This window comes from Strongylocentrotus purpuratus, unplaced genomic scaffold (genome assembly GCF_000002235.5).
Source record: "Strongylocentrotus purpuratus isolate Spur 01 unplaced genomic scaffold, Spur_5.0 spur5_contig_858, whole genome shotgun sequence".
Taxonomy (NCBI): domain Eukaryota; kingdom Metazoa; phylum Echinodermata; class Echinoidea; order Camarodonta; family Strongylocentrotidae; genus Strongylocentrotus; species Strongylocentrotus purpuratus.
In genome coordinates, this window is record NW_022145566.1 from 2,266,367 (window position 1) to 2,284,063 (window position 17,697).

Genomic DNA, 17,697 nt, shown 5'->3' on the forward strand with positions numbered 1-17,697 from the left:
CAACTCACCGTCAGTCTATATGTACAGAAGCATAGAACTTAGTTTAGAATGATAACAGTTTGTCCAATTCTGGCGTAAAAATGTCTCCTGAATTGACGTTCTTGATCTGTGCAAACTTTTCCAACTTTGAGAATCCATACTTTATTTGAACTTTTCATGCTAGCCGCATCTGAATCATCCAACAATTTTGATAATTCTTCTTCTTACAGAAGCTTGAAAATCAAATGGCTGCCGCGATTTCGCCATCTAAATCTTGTTTAGGTTTTTTTTTCCATAGTGGAGAAGCGAGAAAATGCAAACAATCGGGATATCGGAGTTATCGATTCCAATTTCGCACATATCGTGTTGATATCTCGTGCATCTAGTATAAATAACTGAACGCTAATTGACCGATCAGATTGCAGGGATTCTTCTAACCGTCTTATAATATTTAATTATGTTTCAATGATTTATTTCAATACCAGGTACTACTGGGAGAAGGACGGTTCTTTATTTGATGTGGACAGCAATGATCACGCTAGCCTGGATGGGGGGAACCTAGTGATCGAATCATTAACAACAGCAGACGATGGACAGTACCAATGTTTTGCTAAGAACAGGCTTGGTACAGCAATGTCCCAGAAGATTAGGACATCATTGGCATGTAAGTTGATGCCTTCATTGTTAGCATAGTGTCGTATGGAACGAATGAATATAAGTCCTAGTACTGTAAAGCTGTTTTCGCAGGATTCATTTTTAGCGCTGAGCAACCCAAAAACATATTCTCAGGCTCTTAAATTTGCGTTGCACACTTCACTCTATTATTTTCATTCATATCGGTGCATTTGTACAAGTATTGCATGCAATTCAGTCTGTTCAAAACATGCATAAGAAATCATGCTTATATTTTTGCGAGTTCTAAAATTTGTGCTTTTTGATGTTAGCGCGAAATATGCAAACATTAATTTACCACAAAATATTTCTACTTTTACAGTAAGTTTTTAATTGAAAAATCTATTGGTGAAGCCCATCATCAAGTGTCATTCATGTTCTGGTTCACAAAATTGATGTCATTATACTCTATGAAATAGAGAATTGGGATGTTAGGATTATTATAGATCTAGGATCATTGGTCAGTTTTGACTTAGAGTACCAAGTTATAAAACCTACATGTTTCTGTTGTCTCCGTTTTGATCTCCAGTCATGGAACAGTTTGAGAACACTGCACCTGCAATGGTACAATTGAGCCAGGGACAACCCCTGAAGCTCCGTTGTGGTGGATCCCCCGGTGTCCCTAATGGCAATCCTGCTCCCATGATTTACTGGACCGATGCAGCTCCCAAACCCACACCCATCACATACAATGCACGGATTAACCAGGATCCACAAGGGAACCTGATTTTTTCAAACGTTATTGCAAGCGACGCTAAAGGCTACTACTGTCTAGCCATCAATAACGTTGTAGGGTTGTTTCAGAGGTCACCAAAAATCACGCTGAGTGTAATAGGTAGGTGTAGCAGTTGATACCTATTAACATAGACACTGTCAAACCAGAAACTTTTGCACGCATGAATTCTTTTTGTGAATTTCAGGAGTGGTTAAGTTCGCCAAAGATTTTGTGTCATGGTACCATAATAGACACAACACTAAATATTTACAATTTGGTAAAATTGCTTGCTGTATGAATGGCTGTTGTTTACAGTCCACAAATGTTTATGGTTTTAGAGTACCTGGTAATACAAAAAGAGGCTAAGATTTAGATTTACAACCCTCCTGTCTTGTATATGCCTGTTATTCCATTAAAATGCATTTCTTTCCTTGTGTTATCTTCTTCAATTCATATTACTTAATTGTTCGTAGATAACCGTCCCCCTCTCTCTATTAAAAAAAAAATCCATACATTCTGCATTATCCTTTTCCTTCTGCTTCTTCTCGGTCTTTGCTATCATTTACTGGACTGAAGTATATTAAGATAAATCGATAATTCAAGGATTTCGATAAGTTCCAAATTCATATTGACTGTAGATGAAAATCCTGCACCACTTATTCCCTCTATTTTAAAAATATGAATGCAATTTTGATTATGATTCGCTGTAATTCAAGAACAAGTCATATACCTGTAACTATTAATTTGGAATGTTTTCTAACTACCGGTAGTAGGTTATGTTAGATGTATAGTTAAAGGGATAGTTTGTTTTGTGAGATGATGAAAAACTGAGTGTCAAATTTGAAAGAATACACAATTTAAATGATAAAAACATTTTGTTTGAACCAAATTGGTTCAGAGACGGCTGAAATATCCATAAGTATAACCATTTCTAATATTTGTAGGGCCCCACAAATATTCGGTAATTTTGAACCCGCCGTTGAAAAGCAAGATAGCACCTTATATGTTCTATTCCAGCCAATGCCAATATTAGCTTTTTGTTGGCTTTTTCATACAAGATACAAGATACAAGATATTTTATTTGGTCTTTGCAAACAAGTTACATAGAAAATTGTTTTCCACTGGCGTTACAGTCATATTCAACAAAATACATAATTACAAGAAATAAATACTTCACGTTTATAGAATGAAATAGATGAAATAAGGAACAAATACATGCAAAAGATAATGAAGCGACAAAAATGGTCATTGGTACATGTTGGTTATAATAAGCACAACCAGCTAGCCCGTGTATTTACCACAATAGATGTTTCTACCTATTATTTGCTAGTTTTATCTAAACTATGCAGCCATCGAGAACTAAAACGTCACATTTGCGCAAGCCCCACCCCAATACATCGCCCAGGGTTCATGTGCGCAACCGAACGCCCCCAATTTTCCTCTTTCTATTCTATTTACGCCGAGAGAACTCATCTACAGCTAAGTCACTGTTGAAACTTGAGGATTTGTTGTCCTTTTTGGCACGGCTTAGTTAGTTTTGCGCATTTAATTACGTCCTCATTTTAATTACGATTAATTTAGTGGTACAGGTTCCCATTTGATATTTAAGGCAGAAGTAGCCAGGGGCATTATGTTTACGGGTTGTCCGTCAGTATAGGTCCATCTGTACATCTTGTTCTAGTGATCGCGTTATCACAAGAACCAAGTGATCTATTTCTGCCAAACTTGAATCATGTATGTATCTTGCAGAGCTAATGAACTGAAGAGATTTTGGGTCTCAAGGTCAAAGGTCACAGGGCTCATTATGTATGCAAAAATAACTTGTGATCACATTATCATAGAAGAGATGGATGGATTATAATCAAACTCAAGACATGTATGTATCTTGCAAATTAGCCAATGAACTGATTAGATTTTGGGGGTCCTGAGGTCAAAGGTCAAATGTCATGGGGGTCATTTAAGTCAGGATATTCTGAAAACCTGTTAATGGATTAGAATCAAACTTGAATTCTAAAATTGCTTCTGTTTTGGTTTGTAAAATTGCTCTATGATGGAGGCATCATTTTCGACTGCATGCAGTTGCAGATCGATCTATTTTTTGGGGATCCCTTCCAGTTACTCTGTAAATCACTCAATTGGGCTGGAGTGGAGTCAAGTCTTAACCATCGTGCATTATTTGCCTTCAATTTTCAATGTGCATATCATTCTAGTCTTCATTGTAAGAATGCATCTTAATCAGGGAATAATAATGAACATATTTTCTTTTATAATTGGAACAAAATTATACCAAGATATACATGTAGCATTTGGATATTGATTTGTTTTCTTGCATAAGAATACTTTGGTATTAGTAGAAGTAGTAGTAGTAGTACTACCGGTAGAAGTAGTATTAGTAGTAGTAGTAGTAGTAGTAGTATAGTACATAGTTATATATGTAGTAGTAGTATAAACAATACCACCACCTCCATCATCATTATCATCATTATTATCATCACAAAAAACACCAATATGATTTATCAGAGGAAGAAAAGTAGTAGCGTAAGCACAAGAACAAAGGTTCATATGGTCTATATCCAAGTTGATGTACTAGTGGCTCTTTGGAAGGCATTGATCTTCAACCACCCAGTCCCTTGGATAGGATTTGAAGCAGTGGGTTCATGAGTTCCTCATTTACAAGCTTCAATTTGCTTTTAGATGACTAACCAATCATCAACATTTTTGTGTTAAAGTATGACTAAACTTGTTTATGATTAACTGTATAATTTCAGATTTGCCAGCAGTGGCAAGTGCAGCCCACTTAGACAGTCACCCAGCAGCAAGCGAAGTTGCCATTAGAACTCAGTCATTTAAGCTGAAATGCATTGCTTTTGGATAGTAAGTATGTTTTAAGGTTAACCCTCTATTCCCTCTCTCTCTCTCTCTCTATCTTTTCTTATTGCATTACTTTAGTTGAAGACAAATTTCTCCTGTCCTAAATTTTTTTCAACTGAACTTTTCCATAATGGAGATATATTTTTTCCTTACTTTTCTTGCATATACTTGTATCTTCTTTTTGAAAAATATTTGTACAAATTCTTTAAAAGATCCAACTGTAATGGCTTTAAAAAATATTGTGTAGGGCATAACATGGTGAATAGACCATTTTTGTAATGTAATCAAATTTAAAGCACAAATCTTTCATTTTACAAATTCGTGAATTCACCTGTTTGTAGTAATTGTATTTCAATAGTCGGCATGCAAATTGCACACATTACGTGTTGTTAGGTAGGACAAGCCATAATGTTTGTCCTAACAAGGCACTATTAACAAAGATTTTTTAACTAATTTTGATTACATAACAAAATTGGCCTATTGCATGAAAATATCTCTGTCTTTTCCTCTCTCTTTCTCCCTTTCTCCCTTTCCCCCTTTCTCCAGCCCAACCCCTGTAATCACATGGAAGCAAGGAGAGGAGCAGCTACAGTCTGGAGGACGAGTATCTATTGAAGAATCCGGGCAGGCGCTGGTCATCTCCGCTGTTGAGATCAGTGACGAGGGAACGTATACATGTGTTGCATCAAACACAGGAGGGGATGATGAATTCAGCACAATAGTTACTGTGGAATGTAAGTTGAAAGTCAAATAATGATGTAAACAAGAAAAAAATCCATGCCTGCAAATGCTTAGTTTAATACTGTATCCTGTCAATAGTAACAACATCTGTGCTTTAATAAAGTCTTACTCTGTCAAATGAATAAGGTACAATGTTAAGTAGTTGTGTATTGAGACCTTTTGTAGGAGTCCATTTCATTTTCTTCTACTATGTTATAAATTGAACCAATTGTTAATGTGGTGTACGTGGGATATATATAATTTTGTAGGCTATTGACCTTCAGGATATAAGTATACAACGATACCATACAATACAGTTATTGAAGTTAATATTTCTCTTTTATAAAACAAATTGAAATAGACTAAGTTCATAGTGATTCATTTCACATACTTTTCTCTTCCTTTTCATTTATTTAGCTTCACCATATTTCCTAGCCCCACCCTCCAATGAAACCAAGGGACCTGGTGAATCAGTGGACATTGAATGCCGTTCTGAGGGTGTTCCACCGCCCACTGTTGAATGGCTTGTTAATGGACAAACTTGGGCTGATTTTGAATGTAAGATCAGCTATAGGGCATTTTCATTTCAGTGTTGAACTCGGAGGACTTCCTCTGTTCTAGCTGCAGTCATATTTATTATTAATGTAAAAAGAACAGTTTGTCTGTTCAGATACAGAAGGGCGTTATTTTAAAGTATATGAGTTAACACCCTTCTAGCTTCAAAGAGATGAATTCATCCTATTTTGTATGATACAACTTATGTTATGAAATTGAAAGTTAAGAATTGACTGAAGTTACAATAATAAGTATAGGTAGCAAAGTACCAGTAGTACTGGTACTACAGGGGAACAGACCTGTTAGTAGAATTAGCAGTAATAGTACGAATTGTGGAATTTGTGTAGTAGGATGACAATGTGAAAGTGAAGTCAACTAATTTTTTTAATTTTTTTTTTAATAAAAGCTCATTTACAGTTTTGATAGCAGAAAGAAAATTGGAGTGAAATGTGTAACATATAGTATATATGTTCTCCTTGTATCACAAGTGATATGTCCGATTTTTATTTGATATTCCATCCATTATTTGTAGTAAACTTCAATATAAATATTCAGAAGGAATGCTAGATCACAGCTAAATACTACCCTTCACTAGAACCCTACCAACCTGATGGCTGCCTGCACAACAATCTCAGCATTTCAAGTGAAGATGGCATGTGTGTGGCAGACACACAATCCTCATAATTGCCTAGTGCAAATTGACATTGTTTTAATTTATGTGCCAGGCCAGGTGTATAAACTATGTCTTCCGTCTTATTAGTTGAATATTTCTCTTGAGGAAAAACTTGATAGCAGCATAGTATTACAAGTATCTTGCTAATTGTCATCTGAAATCAAAGAAATCTTATGAAATTTTTCTGAAGCCTTACCAAAACTTTATGAATAAGACCTTTAAATCTGAACTTTCGGTTGTTTAGAAATATTTTCTTTCTCCTTTGACAGCCAACATAGATACAGAAAGATGGACTGTGGTGACTGGAGACCCCCAGTTAGCAACCATAGCTATCACAAACCTACATACAACAGACAGCAATTTGTTCCAGTGTATATCTACCAACAAGTACAAAGAGGAACTCGCCAGTGTTGTACTCAATGTAGTCTGTGAGTATACATTTGTACCTTGGTCACTTTGAAATCTGCCCCAAATTCTTAACAAGAATATATTGCAGGTTTTCACAAGGCATGTCTAAGACTTCACCTGAGTGATTTCAGATCAATCAATCACTCAGTTATTTCATTGTTTCTCTGGCCTTTTAGGCAATTCTATTTGATGGTCCATGATGGAAGAAATTTGTTGATTTGGTATAGACTAGATTTGTTGCTAATGAGCTGTATTCACTTATTTTTATTGAGAGAGAGAGAGATACAAATTTTGAGAGTCTACTGAATGGCTCAATGGCTCAGTGGTAATTAAAGCAGTGGTCTCATAACCAAGAGGTCCTAGTTCAATCCAAGTTGATGCGCTTGTGCCCTTTGGTAGGCCATCGATCCTCATTATCAATTACCTCAGGGAGGACTGAAAGCCATCGTTCCCCAGGCTACTTCCTTACAAGCATATATTGTTAGCCTTGCACTCTTATTTTTGGTGAGTAAATTTAATAAATAGGGAGTCAAGTGATAGTTGTATATTGTAATATGTTACTAACATTGTGTATTGATATCTCTGACATGACTTTGCTGTCTACCCCTAGCTTTCCCTGCTAGGATAACTAGTTTCACGCCTCTGACAAGGAGACTAAGTGTTGTAGAGGATGACTCTGCCAAGTTCATCTGCCATTCTAAAGGAAGACCTGATCCAACCATAACATGGACCTTCAAGGGATCAGTGGTAAGCAGGCTGCTCAACATTCTTAACACTCTTGTTGTTTTGTTCGCATCCCTGCACACTGCATTCATATCAGTTATCAGCATAAAGAATGAGAGCATTCATGTTTGCATTGATGCTAGATTTGTGAAAAGAAAATGTGACCTTTCTCCGTTTTTGTTCCTGTGGATTTTGTTGTGGCTTTAAAGTACATAATCTTGACCCTGATGAGTGTGAAAATATTCAATTCTAATGAAAATCAGTCACTATGAAGAAGAAGCACTCTCAGCTGTACTGTTGCAGTACCATGAGTTCTGTTGCCAGAAGGTATATAATATTGACCCAGATGAGTGTGACTTTATTCAATCTAATTCAGTCTAATAAAATGTCAACAGAGGGTCAATATTATATACTCTATGGTGACAGAGCACCGGCATGTGGAGGCCCTAAACTGTGGAATGCTATTTCAGTATCGCTACACTCCATTACATTTTTTAAAGCCCTTAAAAGTTATCTTTTTTATAAGGGTTATCGTGAATTGTTAATTGCACTTTGTAAAGTGCGTTGTGAGGGCCTATGGTCCTGAAATGTGCTATAGAACTTATAATGATTATTAGTTCTGTTTAGTTCTTTGACACTCCCTTTTTTTGCCCCTGTTATGAACTACAGTTGACCAATGGGATCAAATACACCATCAATGAAACTGAGGGAAGCCTAGTGATCAACAATGTCAAGAAAGTGGATGGCGGAGAATATGAATGCAGAGCAGAAAATGCTATTGATGGAGAAGATTATGAGGCAACAGGTAGTGCTACCCTGACAACGCTAGGTGAGAGTTTTTTTATAATTTTCATTTTTGTTTGCTTTATTTTAGTTTCTAATTATAATCCCTTTTCTTGTTCCTCTTGCATAGGGTTGCAAATACCACTTTTTAATAGTTCTGCCTAAACATTAATTAACATTTTCTGTTGAATACAAAAGTAACAACATATGCAGACACTCGCTTGTGTCATATTGCTATATACTCCTACAAAAGCAATGTTTGGTCAAGTGTTTGCAAGATTTTAAAATGTATCATATTTGCCCCAATATACTAATGTTTACTTCAATAGGTCATGTAACCAATTCTAAACAAGACTTGAAAAATGTTATGCTGATCTGTGCATTGCACAATGAAGTTGATAAAGAGAGATGATATTCATTGTGAATGTGTGATCTCTCCCTCACATTCCTCCTATCACCACTGAACAGGCAAGACAACAATTTACCTTTCTCCTGCTAATTTGATGATTCGAGAGGGCAATACAGCCACTTTTCAGTGTGAAATAACGTATGACGAGGAGCTGATTGAACCCTATGTCTACTGGATGAAAGATGGTCAGAGACTCGAGGCTAATCAGGTCAATATGCATACACCAGACATTTAAATAGGTCTTCATTTGTCTTTGAAAAGTAGGATATTAGTTTGTTTATCTGCCACTGTGGGCACCCTTAAAGGTAATATAAAGTTTTGGTACGGGGTCATGAATTTGGTTCAAATGAACATATTGGAAGCAAATGCGATCCTACAATATTTAGTGATTGTTGTCGCGGTTGATATCGAGTCTAAGGTTATGAAATTGTAAATAATAAACTCTTCATGTTGTATAGCTCCCTCTCAAGGTCAAGATATTAATTAAGCTATAAAACAATGTTTCTTGACTAAAATCGACCAATTATCTATTCCCGTTTGGAAATAATATATCACAACTACATATTCTGAGATTTTTATGGTCGTAGCTTCCATTGTACGGCCATAGGCGCTATTTTAAATTTGTCAAAATTTACCGGGAGGACGGGTAAATTTTTATATTCAATTTGTCTTGAAAGCAGAGGTGTTTTAGGGGCTAAATTTTGTAGTGCTTATCCACAGGGGCATACTACATCCACAGGGGCATCCAAATCTATCAAAATTGTAAAGAATCGCTATCCACCCGATTTTCAAAATTTCCCAAAACTTTTTATTACCTTTAATCGTGCTTGCACGCCTGTAAAACCCTAGCTGCCCCTCCTGTTTGTGGTTGTTAAACAGTGCGTCCCAGAAAAAACGAAACCGAGAAGTATCGATGTTCTATCATAACTTAATCACAACTATAATTAATGAACGATACATATTTGGAAAGCTTAGAGTCTCCTCTTTCATGTGATGCTACTCAGATGACGCATGGGTGATTAAAAGCAATTTAAAGGAAGGAAACCAAAAAGTAATTTGGCAGGCGGTATCTGAATTTCGAAGAAAAAATCACATTTCTAGAAAGTTGAGTTTCTGCCCTTTCATATGACACCTCAATCAGGAAAAATGAGCAAGGAATGACAAAGTTCTGTTTGTTTAAAGTAGTGCTTGCATTTCCATAATTTTATTAAACAAATTCTTTTTCACTGGCTGCCTGCCGTATCAATAAACGAAATTAACAAAAGACTTAACTCCGTTTCGTTGACAATCAGCCGTAGACGAGAGTCTTTATGCATGGCTGATTGTCAACGAAACGGAGTTAAGTCTTTTGTCAAATCTGCTTTTTGCTACGGCAGGCACCCAGTGAAAACGAACGCTTTTGCCGGCCCAGCTGTGGAGGTGATGTCGGGCCAACAACATTGTCCTGATGGCCCGATAGCAGACTTTCTCTCTCGGGGCAAGTGTCTTCCCTCGGAGTGGTTGCTGAATCTAGAGGTGTTCGGCCAGTTTTGTGGCTTGGGATTATCTAGCGATCGATCTGTTTGCCACCACTAGCAACCACCGTCTTCCAAGGTATTGTTTGTGGGTTCAGGATCCTGAGGACTGGGCATTGGATGCCTTCTTTCTCCATTGGGGGCACTTCCGAGGCTATGCTCCCCCTTTCCTCTGATCCCTCAGAGCTTGAGGAAGATCAAGGAGGATTAGGCCGTGGTTCCCTGTTCTGTCTCTCTTGGACGGGTCGCCTTTTTCCTCTCCCGCTGAGGCTGGACTTGGTGTCCCAGCCTCTGTCCGGATTTGTCCCACGGTGTTCTCTCTGGCTGTTGTCGGAGAGGATGCTAGGGTTTCAGGATTCTTTGAGAGAGCTTCCCAGTTTATAGTCCATAGTCGTAGGGACTCCACGAAGGCTCTTTACAATTCTCGCTTGGAGCTCTTCTCCATCAGTGGTTACCGTTCAGCCATCGATCGCCGCCATTCATGTCGAGTTTCCGGACGGTTCGGGGGTGTCTAACTCGTATTTCGTGTCCAAGCTACTGCGTTCCTTTTTTCTACACCGGCCAGCTTAACCAAAGCCGGCCCCGGCTTTAGCAAAGCCTCCTTTTGAGCCTTTGTCTGAGGCTTCACTTTTTCATTTGATGGTGAAAACTGTGTTCTTAATGGCAATAGTTTCTGGACAGCGGAGGAGTACGCTTCATGCGCTGTCTACCTCCCCTGGCCACATCAGGTGGGAGAGACAGGTGCCACAGCCTTCGTTCATTGCCAAAAATCAGTCCGCGTCCTCTGGGCCGGTGGAGGTGTCCCTCAGTCCTCTTTCGGAATTCTCCTCGGTCGTGAAGGACAAGATCTGGTGACCAGTGCGGGCACTTAAGTGGTATTTAGATAAGACCAAGGGTCATCGAAAGGATGAACAATTATTTCTCATATCTCGTGAGCCCTTTTCTCCAGCTTCTCGAGAGTCCATCTCAAGATCGATAGTGGAAGCTATTCAGGCGGCTGGACCTGAGGGCCTCCTCCCAGAGGGCAGGACCAGGGCCCACGATACAAGAAGTATCATTACTTCCTGGGCGTTGTTCCAAGGAGTGGGTTTGGACGGCATTTTGAAGGCCGCCTTTTGCCGGTCTCCCAATTTATTTTGTTGTTTTATCTTAGGGACGTCCCCTCTGGGCAGGTTTTGTTTGCAACCCTAAGGGCGGCTTCGTCTGCATTGTTCCCCAGTTATCTCCTTCATGTTTGGGACATGCATCCCGGTCCTTTCTGTAATAATACGTAGATACATTGATTTATTGTGGTAAATCAGAAAAATCAAATCTAATTTTATTATTTACTATATAAATCTATGTATCTACCTATGTCCCTCCCTTCGTCCCCTCTCCCTCCCTCCATCCCCTCTCCTTGCCCGGCAATGGTGGGCGTGCGTTGCGCACGTCAACCCTGGGAAGGTGATGTATTGGGGGTGGGGCATGCGCGAATGTGACGTTTTAAGTTCTTGATGGTTGCTGAGTTTAGATAAACTAGCAAATAATAGGTGGATACAATAGATTTATATAGTAAATAATAAAATCAGTTCTGATTTTTCTGATTGGCTACCTTGTCAAAAAGCTCAGAGTCCAGCATGTCCCTGCCAGACAGCAGATGAAACAGTCAACCATCTGATAGGAGCATGCATGACCCCCACTCATCAAGACCATATTAACTTGCACTCAACACCTACATGTACTACGATCAGTTCCTCCCATTTTCGTGGCCAAAGTCACCACAAATATCATCCTCCTTGGAGACAATGATGACCCACCCATTACTGCCCAGGCCCTGGATTACCGTGCCGCATTCCTAAAATTTATCCTGGAAATGCACTTAAAACAATCTTCTGTGAACAAAGCAGCTGCTGCATAAGTTGTCATTAGCACATCTTGTAAATATTTAACATTTATGTACCCCTATTATATTGTCTGCCTATTCTCCATTAAATCACTCTGGGAAAGATATAACTCCAAACCTTTAGGAAATTAAGAAGATATCTTTCTCTCATTTTGATTGATTTTTCATTATTTTTTGTGTTTCTTGTCAGAGAAAGGAAATGATTATTATCCATCTGAGGGTTTAAATCCGAAAAACAAAAGCTTGCTTGTCTACTGTAGATATAAATCCTACTCTAAATCACTGTTTGTTGGTAAAGTGATATATTTGTTTAGTATCTTTGGGCTGTTTTTATGTACTTTATTCTTCCAAAGTTGTTTAAGAAATTGCTGGGTTTAAAAAACGCACTATTATTGCATACACAGATTTTTTTTAAACAAAATGCTCTGCTCAATGTTTTTTTCGGTTAATTTATTATAGAGATTATATATAGTTATAAAAATATTTAAAGAAATTAAAGAAATGAAAAAGTTCAATGAAATTGCATTACCGGTACTAAAATTTGTTCTTTTTCTTTCCTCGATATAGGACAATTCCCTGAGAATAGAGAATGCCTTTTGTACTCATTCAGGAACCTATACATGTGTTTTCGAAGCAACCATTGATGAGAGTGCAGGCACAGTTCATTCAGTGAATGCCTCTGCTAAACTCATTGTAAAAGGTACGACTTAGAAAATGACATCTACGGTGACATCTTAGGTCCCGTTTATTGCTTGTACCATCAAGAGCTGTTGAACTGATTCACAGAATTTGTAGCAAATTGAAATAACTCTTCCGAATCATGCCTCAAAACTAATAACCATTTCAGTAAATGTGTAAATACTGACTTCTTTGGCGCAGCCAGCACTTTGAATGTTTTTAACAGAAATATGGCACTATACAATTCCAAGAATCATCAGCAATTCTGAAGTGTATTACTAACACCACTTGTGCTAAGAAGCCCTTATTTGATTCATTTTTTGATAAATTATATCATTCAACACAGTATATGACATGGCTGGGTATTAAAAAAATTTCAGGCCTTATCTATATATCGTTTTCAATTTCATATTTATACAGTATTTTGTGAAGATAAAAAAGTTAATGAGAAGCTTTATTTAACATTTGATGCATTGTGCTTCTCCCAGGTCGGCCTGAATCTCCTCAGATTCTGATGCTTCGAGCCAAGCAACAGGAGTTTGCAATGGACCTTTTCTGGGAGCCTGGCAATGATAACAATGCTCCTATCCAATATTACATCATCCAGTACGACACCAAGTGGGCAGATATGCACTGGCAATTCCAAGCAGTAAGTTCACGTTGAAATCACGGGACAGACTTGCCACTGTTGAGGGTCGTATTTCTAAAGTCCACCGCGCACTACATGATGGTCCTGTGATTCGATTTTTGAAGAAATTGCAAATTTGTTCTTGATAGGAAATCTAAACAAACATCATCTTCTTTATTTATTATCTCAATAAAGATGAGAGTACTACCAACCAGAATGTTAGTGCATTGAACTCTTCTAGTCAAATAAAAGCTGAATCCATGGCTTCATATCGTTGACAATGGGCACTACTGAACTGACGTCACCACAATTCTGAACCCATTTAGCTTTTCCTCTTCCAAGGAAGCATGAAATCCCTTGAAATTTACATTTCATTAATCAAATGAACGTTCAGAACCTCTGTCCTTAAGATTTTACATGTTTCAATGTTCATACCAAATGCTCTCACAATTGAATATAAAATAAATAGCCGCCGCTTACATGCAAGGCTGTCAGGGCATTGAGCGAGCCGATGAGTTATCGATCCCCATCCAAATTCAGCCTATAGCGCGAGTGCTACCATTCCTTAGTGCGACTACTCTCGCTGGAATGGAGTGAGTAGATCAGCATTAATGACCATTGTTGTGTGTCGCGCACGCACTCCTGGTCTTTATAGAGTTGAAGTTTGCAAGAGCACAAAAGTGAGAAAAGGATCGCAATGTACATAATAATAATTTAATAAGCATGTCAATATTTCAAATTACAAAACAAATGCATAAGCAGGAATTCATGGGGACTTGTTAATGTGATGAAAACTCGATAACACAAAACTGGGTTTCAGCTCGATGGTCAGGGACTAGTTTCAACTCGGGACTAATTTCTGTTGTGATTTTGAATTCAGTTATTAATTGGTACCGGTATTTCTCTCTCTTTCTTTAACAGAACGAGACATCTAGTGGCCTTGCAATCTATCGCAAAGTGCTTTACCTGCAGCCGTTCGTAGACTATCAGTTCCGAGTCATTGCTGTGAACGAGATTGGGGAGTCTGAACCAAGTGCGGAGGTAGCCCCAACGGTCGATCCTCAAGTTGCCCCACCCTCTGAAAATCCGAGCGGAGTCAGCGGAAGTAGCACAAGACCCGAAGCAATGGTCATAAGATGGCAGGTAGGTCCTCAAAAGATAATGAGATCGTAATTTTGTTATTCTTAACATTTCTATTGACTATTTGGCAGTCTCTATTACAGTGATCAAGGTATTTAATATATAGATATAGAAATCAAGAATGTACAGTTGTTTGCTCTATTATATTTTTATTTCCTATTTTAAATAAATAATACAAATACTTTGTATAACTGTAGTAGTTAAATATAGACAATGATTGCATATTCATGTGTATTGGTTGGTTCTTGACAATAATAATAATGATGTCTTCTAGGTCTGGTATCCGCCAGCTCAGGCGCTCATGGCACTTGCTCCAAAATATGATATACATATTACCTGAACTCTGTAGATGCACTGCTTGTGGTATATACAGCTGAAACAACCATAAATAGCCCAAGAAATACTCATTGGCAGTGTTCACTCAGTAGTCATGTTTTGAGCGGTATTTGAGCATAACTTGATGGTTTCTTGGAATTCTATGTTTTCAGGCAATTCACCCCTTCTACTACGGTGGGGATGGTTTCCACTATGAGGTCGCATACAGACCCAGGATTTCAAGTGAACCATTCACAAAGGCTACAGTAGACCCAGAAAACACTGATGATAATCCTACTGGAATCATCCAGAATTACATCGTAAATGCTAGTCAACTTTGCGAGGAGTTTGAGTTCTCTGTACGATCAGTGAATAGTGGGGGACCAGGACCCGAACCAGAGATTCATCATGGGTTCCCTGGAAAAGCTTGTAAGATGCACTCTTCATGCATAATTATAGTGCCATTTTATTTTTTATTTTTTATTTTTTATTTTTTTGTTAAATCCATAACTGCAGTCGTACAAACGAATTTGACATGGATTACAATCGTGTGATTAAAAAGAAATGTACACAAATTGAACACAAACAAAAATATATATATGATCATTGTAAGATAAACAAATTTGTTGAATCTACTTGTATATATAGGATTCATTAATGTATAAGGTATAACCTACCTCACAGGGTCCTAAGCTTTGCAGTAAATGCCTGCATAGTTCACCGTCAGGTGTATTGTGATACTGTTGAGGTGCAGTGCAGATGTGTGTACATTAATGTCTGATAAAAGGTACAGTAATTGATCAAGTCAAGTAAAAACAATTACCCTTTTAGCGGAGCTGGGTCTTTTGTACTGGTACCTCTTGCTTGAAGCTGTTAACAGAGGTACAATTAATGGTGTTCTGAGGGAGAGAGTTCTAGAGACTTATTACATCCGGGAAGAAGCTCCTCTGGTGGACCAGAGTTCTGGCAAACAGAACTATGATCTTCTTAGAATGCCCTCTGTGCAGGGATGTAGATGGAGTGAGGAAAGTGTGTGGGTTATGTCTATCAGCAAGTTGGTGATGTGATAGATCATCACCACCTTAGCCTGTGCCTTGCGTTCCTATAATCTTGGCCACTTGAGCGGGTTCAGCATGGCTGCTACGCTGCTTGCCCTGCGTTAGTCATTGAAATTGAAGCCGACATAGCGCGTTTTACCATTTAAAACTTCTTGATGTTTGCTTGCATGAAAAAGCTCATCATATTTTTGTCATAATACTCAACCCTGCTTGAATATATACATGATGCCACAATGGAATACTGAAGTATAGCCATAAGAACAACAGATGTCATGTTTATACAGTATTTTGGTGTGGAAAAAAAAAACGTTGATGAGAAGCTTTATTTAATATTTGATGCATTGTGCTTTTCCCAGGTCGGCCTGAATCTCCTCAGATTCTGATGCTTCGGGCCAAGCAACAGGAGTTTGCAATGGACCTTTTCTGGGAGCCTGGCAATGACAACAACGCTCCTATCCAATATTTCATCATCCAGTACGACACCAAGTGGGCAGATATGCACTGGCAATTCCAAGCAGTAAGTTCCCGTTGAAATCACGGGACAGACTTGCCACTGTTGAGGGTCGTATTTCTAAAGTCCACCGCACACTACATGATGGTCCTGGGACGGTATTTTGAACCCTGTGTTATCTCTAATATTGTTGTATCTTTGAAGATAAGATAAAGTTGGTATTCTGAACATTGTTGTAACTTTTGTGTTATCTTTTGTTGTATCTTTTCTCTCATCTTATTGGCCGCGCCTGCGCTCATACTTTGGTGCTCTTGTAATTGTGCGTATTATTAATAAAGTGGCATTTAATCCTCATTTGCATATGCCCACGGGAGATAATATGTCAAGATAATTGGTATTCTGAAAGTTGTTGTATCTTTTATCTTATCTTATCTTGCATGGTATTTACAACAATATTTACAACAGGTAGGGGGTTGTTGTATCTTTCGTTGGTGATATAATGGCGGCAATATTTTTGCACAGAACCAACTTCGTGCCAATAGACGAGTTAGAAGAAGATTGTGTGTTGACCGGAAACATCACAGATGAGAACTTTCTAAGATATTACATGCTAGGATATTAATGCTCTCATCTTAACCAATATAGTGAAAGCGTGATTTGTCTTCATGATCCACATTCAACAGCGCATAATGATGACGCGCGTAATAAGTGCTCAAATAACTAATTACGCCCAAGATTAGTATGCGCTAGGCGCATCTTCAGATATGGCATAAAGTATTCCTATTGGTTGACCTACTTATCATGCTTATATAAAATAGATTTTGATTGGTAGGGTCCATAAAAATGGCATGTCATCAATGGTCAAAGATAAGATAGAGGCGGTCCTTCAAGAGATAACACAGGGATAAAAAAATGTTCAGAATACCAACTTAAAACAATATTAGCGCTGTGTTATCTCTGGAAGATACAACAAAAGATAACACAAAACTTACAACAATGTTCAGAATACCACCCAGTAATCTGATTTCTGAAGAAATTGCAATTTTTTATTAGATAGGAAATCTAAATAAACATCATCTTCTTTATTTAGTATCTAAATAATGATAAGAGTACTAACAACTAATGGGGGCAAATTGTTTGGTATATATCAGTCGTGGAATCTAATCTGAATGTAAGTATACAACAAGATGAAAAATTAAAATATGCATTTTCCTTTTTTTGCTTAAACAACACTGGTAAAACTGGTAGATAAATGTGAATCAATATTGAACAACTTAATCATGAATTCCTAAATAGATGGAAAGTCTTAAATGCCGGCAATTTTTTTTGCATATATATATATAGAAATATCAGTTGTGTATTAATGATCTATTGTAATATAAATCTATAATAATTTGAATGTTAGATATTGAAATTTTAAATATGCATTTTTACATTTTTGCTAATGAAATTTTATAAAATGGGTTCAAGAATGTAGCCAATGAGAAGCGTCGATTGGATCAAGTGACCATGCATTATTTGTT

General features: G+C 37.8%; 1 protein-coding gene across 1 annotated transcript in view; it reads left to right on the forward strand.

Moving 5' to 3' along the window:
• Positions 1-17,697, forward strand: part of LOC100888739 (neural cell adhesion molecule L1) — a 48,457-nt gene that overhangs the window by 25,599 nt on the left and 5,161 nt on the right. Inside the window, exons 4-17 of the mRNA XM_030998189.1 lie at positions 465-643; positions 1,181-1,486; positions 4,135-4,240; positions 4,784-4,971; positions 5,375-5,515; positions 6,455-6,613; positions 7,204-7,340; positions 7,986-8,145; positions 8,568-8,716; positions 12,472-12,604; positions 13,071-13,231; positions 14,132-14,353; positions 14,839-15,094; positions 16,080-16,240. Of these exons, the coding sequence (XP_030854049.1) occupies positions 465-643; positions 1,181-1,486; positions 4,135-4,240; positions 4,784-4,971; positions 5,375-5,515; positions 6,455-6,613; positions 7,204-7,340; positions 7,986-8,145; positions 8,568-8,716; positions 12,472-12,604; positions 13,071-13,231; positions 14,132-14,353; positions 14,839-15,094; positions 16,080-16,240 (2,458 nt within the window). The remainder of the gene's footprint in view (positions 1-464; positions 644-1,180; positions 1,487-4,134; positions 4,241-4,783; positions 4,972-5,374; positions 5,516-6,454; positions 6,614-7,203; positions 7,341-7,985; positions 8,146-8,567; positions 8,717-12,471; positions 12,605-13,070; positions 13,232-14,131; positions 14,354-14,838; positions 15,095-16,079; positions 16,241-17,697) is intronic.